Source organism: Anomaloglossus baeobatrachus, chromosome 4, assembly GCF_048569485.1.
Source record: "Anomaloglossus baeobatrachus isolate aAnoBae1 chromosome 4, aAnoBae1.hap1, whole genome shotgun sequence".
NCBI classification, from domain to species: domain Eukaryota; kingdom Metazoa; phylum Chordata; class Amphibia; order Anura; family Aromobatidae; genus Anomaloglossus; species Anomaloglossus baeobatrachus.
Window position 1 is genome coordinate 689,956,204 of NC_134356.1, and position 5,240 is coordinate 689,961,443.

Consider the following 5,240-nt stretch of genomic DNA (forward strand, 5'->3'; position numbering starts at 1 on the left):
GTCTCCTCCCGCCGCTGTTTTTACCCTGCACTGAAGTCTGAATAAAGTTCATCCGGCATAGCAGCTGATTCTGTGGTCATTTTCTTCATACCTATGATTCCTGGAAAAAAAGTTCTACACTTATTCTACAAATATAACCTCTTCTCATATTTCCTAATAGCTCAGTGTTTTATTATATTCATTCCCAAGCAAAAGAACATTGGTTGCAACTGAAGAGCAGCCATAAAAAACATTTCTCAAGAAGAGAGAAAAAGTATCACCCAGCTCATTGATTGCAGTCTCACAGCCAAGAAAATTGCCCAACTGCATCATGTGAGTGCCATGACAGTTGGAACAATATAAAATGAAGTCCATTCATCAAATGAAAAGCCATCAGGTGGATGTCAAGACCAATTATTGGAGTTAACAAGTTGGCTCATCACGAGGTGCATCAATTCTAGCCCGATACGCACAGCAGTGGAGGCAGCTTGTATGCTCCATAATAGTGAGATCACAGATGTCCATTCAAGCACCAGGGGACACACATTACACAAGTCTAAAATGGTGGCCAAAAAGAAAGTGAAGAAACCGTTCCTTTAAAATTTTCATCAAAAGTGTTGGCTCGAGTTTGTAAAAAAGTATGAAAAGTCAACAGAAGATGGAAAATGGGTGATTTGGAAGGATGTGATGAAAATCAATAGACGGCTTTGATGGGTGAAAATGAGTTGGGAAGAAACAAGAGAAAAAGGGGCTAACAGATAGAGAAAATGAAACAACTGTCAAGTTTGGTTTAGGAAGCCTAATGATATAGGGGTGTTTCACAGCCAAAGCAGTTGGACATTTGACCAGGATCCATGGAGGTTTCAATGCTGAGCTGCACTAAATGGGAGTATACAAGACAAACTGCTTTATACACTCAAGTAGTATGGCTATGAAAAGGAAGACATAGTGTTCCAGCAAGACAACAACCCAAAGCATACGGCGAGATAGATGGAGAAATTGGCAAATGACAATTAAGTAAAGTTCAGACCATTGTTACCCTTTTGCTTGTCAGCACATTATACATTTCTAACCTTTGAACTCCCTGGTTCTTAGCCATAAATATCTTTTTTACAGAATATCGACAGATATTTCAAATATTTTTTGAATAAAATTATTTTTTTACCCAGTTGGGTATTATCACCTTCCAACTTTTTTGGACAACGCTGTCACTGGATATTTACAAGATTACTCATTTATGAAAGGTATTTTGCACAGCTTTCCTAATGTCTTTATTTTTCAGACTGTATATTATAGGGTTGAACAAGGGAGTAAACACAGTATAGAGCAATGAGAGAATTTTAGTGATGATTGCGGATTGTACTTTTGTTGGGACGACATAAACACTGAACAGAGTCCCGTAGAATATGGAGACCACAGTGAGGTGGGAGCTGCAGGTGGAGAAGGCTTTCTGTCTACCGGTACTGGATGGAATTCTTAAGACTGTCACAACAATATAAGTATAAGATATTACTATTACTGCAGTTGGAAAAAAGACACAAGGAATGCCAATTAAAAAAATAATCAAGTGAACAATAAAGGTGTCTGAACAGGCAAGTTCTAGTAAAGGAAGAGGGTCACAGAATAAGTGGTCAATGATATTTGGACCACAAAAGTTTAGTTTTGCTGTAGATATGTTGGAAAATAAATTAAGGGAAAATCCAGACATCCAACATAAGAAGGTCAGTACCACACATGAGGTACTAGTCATGATAGAGGTGTAACGAAGAGGATTACAGATGGCCACATATCGGTCATAAGACATGAGCGCAAGGATAAGGCAATCAAATGCTTCTGAGACTCCAAAAAAATAAAGCTGAGCGATACAGTCAATAAAAGTAATGGTCATCCCATTATTGAGGAGAATTTGGAGCATATTGGGCACAATAACACTTGTTAATAAGAGGTCCCCGATGGACAGTTGTGAGATGAAGAAGTACATCGGAGTGTGGAGGTTCTTGCTGGTGGACACCAGGGCGATGATCAGGAGGTTTCCACATATTGTCCCACAGTAAACCACCAGAAGGAGACAAAACAGAAAAGTTCTTAAATATTTGCTTGCTTGAAATCCTATGAGGAAAAACTCAGTTACCGCAGTCAGGTTATTCTCCTATGGGTAGAACATAAAGTAGATGCTGTAAGAAAACAGGTTAGTATTGGGCATAATCAAATACTTCGATTATTCGGCTTCACGAATATTTTTCGAATACCTCGCCACTATTCGACTATTCGAGAATATTTGATGCGCAATGTAAGTCTATGGGAAACCCAAATAACAACTATTCAGAATTATTCGGGCTTCCCATAGACTTACATTATGCATCGAATAGTCGAATAGCGGCAAGGTATCCGGAAAATATTCGCGAAGCCGAATAATCGAAGTATTCTATCATCCCTAGTTAGTATGTGACCATCTCAGGTCCTGGTCAGTACATTACATGGCATTTACACGACACACTTGGCAGTGATGATTGGAGTCAATGAGATTTTAGACTTTCCTTGGCTGGAGATTCTAAGCATAAACAATGTATAAGATTTGCCTTACGGTAAGAATAGCATTCTACACTATTTCTACTTTAAATATTAATGATCACAATTTTAACTTTAAACCCTTGAATAGTTAAGAAAAAGAAAAGAAAAATAAGAAACAGTTAAACTCATTTTGATATAAATTTACATGAGAGACAGGTTTTGTTTAGAATTGTTCTTATTCATGTTACAAAGTATCTAAAGATTCGCACATTGGATATTTTTTTCATTTTGCTTTTTCTCCTCTTTTTCCTCAGTTCTCTTCTCAGTTGAATCCCTTAAGTGAATAGTGACAATTTTAGACATCGGCATAGTCAGCTTAACGTGGCCACCAGACACGAGAATACAAAGCATTAACGTCAGATCCTTATATATATAATATGGAGGCAGGAAGAAAATCTCCAGGGATATGTGTCTGATATTCTCGTTATTCTCCAGTGTGCAATAAAGGAATGTGAAAATAATTAGGTTACAATTTAATCTTGGAGTCAATTATTTCATAAATAAGATGTAAACATACATTTTGGTTACACATGACAACATTGTGTAGATTAAAGTATTTAGAGAGTAATAATGAGGGGTAAAATGCTTGGGGGCTCAGTACTCAAATCAAATTAATCTGACTACTCAAGAGCTGGTCTCAAGAAACGAGTGCAATGGAAGTCAAAAGGAAACTTGAGCAGTTTTTCTGTAGACCCTCCCTGGAGGTCTGGGGGGGGGCGGAAAAATTGTTTAAATGGATAGAAAGAGTGCTCAAATGGAAGGGGAACAGCATGGGGAACACTCCTGGATGTATCTTTAATTCCCATATCGCTGCTGGGAACAATGTTGTCAGAGTATTACACCACTTATACAGACTGAAGATAAGACATACCAAAAAAAAGTTAGGAAGCAATCCATGCTGTATTGCTACTTATATATAAAGCAAATATAGAAAGAGAGAAAAAAATGCCTCCACAACTTTAGGCTATGTTCATAAGTAACATTTTTACTTCACTTTTGCAATCCTATTGCTTTCAATTGTAAAAAACCGCTGCAAAATTGCTTAAAAAATTGACATGCTGTTACGGGTGGACTGGCAGATTAGGATAAGGTTGTGTATTCCCAATCGCCAGTCAGGGTCCACCATGCTCCCAGATGGAAAAGCAGCTGCTGGAAACCAAAAGGATAGGCAGAGAATACAGAGCTGATGACTCAGAGATAACCCAGGAGACCTGGGAACCGGTCACATATGTAGGGTCACGTCAAACCGGACGACAACCCAGTTAGCATTTCGATGGAGCGGGCACTACTCTGACCACTTGGTTAGGGAACACGTCAGGCCGGATGGTAACCAGTTAGCATTGACCGAGAAGACCGCTGCGAGAGTGCCCTGTTGGCCACCTGTGTAAGACATGTCAAGCCGAGTGGTCCTCCGATTAGAGTTTCTGGTCACCACTCGACTGGCCACGTGTGTGAAGGACACGTCAGACCAGGTAGTCACACCAGTAGCATTTGACTGGAAAGCCGAGGAGGGAAATAGGGTTCACACACGCAATCCAGGATCACCCTGTTAACTCCACAAGGGATCTGGAATACGCTGTGCATGTGCGTAGAGGACACTCTCGGACAGGTGACGCAGCAGCTATGCTGTCCGTGTGTGTAGAGGACACAACAGGACAAGTAACGCAGCAGGTATGCTGTCTGTGTGCATAGAGGACACAACCGGACAAGTAACGTAGCAGGTATGCTGTCTGTGTTTATAGGAGGCACAAACGAACAGGTGACACAGCAGTCGCAGTCCAGTTAATGCCACTGGACTGCTATAGCACAACAGGAATGCCAGAAAGGAAGCACAGCACCTGACCCTGACATTCTGAGCCACGAATGTTGGCTTGACAGGCAGCGTTCACCCAGCCCTACCTACCGCTTCCAACAAAGCTTATGCCACCATGAACTTTAAGTGAAGACTTAGCACCTCCATGTTGTCTCCAGCCCCTTTTATAACCTGGGTCTGTCCCAAACCCAGGGTGGACCACAATGGCATCTCCTGGAGCCAATAGTGGAGTGCCATGTCACCAGTGACATCACCAGCGGCCTATCCGCTACAGCCACATCTGTGATGACCTTATAATGGCCACGCCCCAAACACCTCACCAGTCATCATCTGATGACCAATGGTGAAGTGCCAGGTCATAGGGGCGGGCCTCCGTGAGCCAGTTCGGAGTGGCCACGTCATCAGGACACCTGATGCCCTGTGCCCTATCAGGGCCTGCCACCTCATGGACATGCCCAGTGAGGTCCTTACCGGACCTAGCCTCTGATGCACTAAGTTCCTGAGCATGCTCAGTAGCCTGAACAACAGTCTCAGAAATCACTTTTAGAGTGAAGGCTATTGACAAATTACATCTTGGTTCAAGGGGCGGCAACTACCAGCAGGCATTGTCGCGCCTTGAATGCAGATGGATTGTCATTTTGGGCACCATGACACCTGGGGGACTTAATGAGAAGTTGTCCTTCGCCCCCTTTTTGTGAGGTCTGGCTCCGTTAGTTTTAAGAGGTCGTTTCCACCTGACTCAGTTTTCTTTGACTCATTTATCTGTGATGTTTTAGTCACTTGCCTTAGTGTTCCTGGTTTTAAAACTGTGTTTATTTATGTTGGTGTTTGTCTCTTGTTTTTTGGTTTGTCCTTTTCTACAGGCTTATTCTGTCTG

At 41.7% G+C, this 5,240-nt stretch overlaps 1 protein-coding gene across 1 annotated transcript; it reads right to left on the minus strand.

The window, feature by feature from the left end:
* Positions 1-1,210: 1,210 nt before the first annotated feature.
* Positions 1,211-4,969, minus strand: LOC142302929 (olfactory receptor 5G9-like). The gene is made up of 2 exons (XM_075344032.1): positions 4,934-4,969; positions 1,211-2,128 (listed from the first exon to the last, which is right to left on the minus strand). The coding sequence occupies exons 1-2, from the start codon at positions 4,967-4,969 to the stop codon at positions 1,211-1,213; spliced, it is 954 nt and encodes a 317-aa protein (XP_075200147.1).
* Between the last annotated feature and the right edge of the window lie 271 nt (positions 4,970-5,240).

Bases quoted from the DNA above. Each gene is read 5' to 3' on its own strand.
- LOC142302929 (XM_075344032.1), bottom strand. From the start codon at position 4,969: ATGCCTGCTGGTAGTTGCCGCCCCTTGAACCAAGAT. The intron at 2,129-4,933 runs GTAATTTGTCAA...TTCTACCCATAG, and splicing joins GCCGCCCCTTGAACCAAGAT to GAGAATAACCTGACTGCGGT.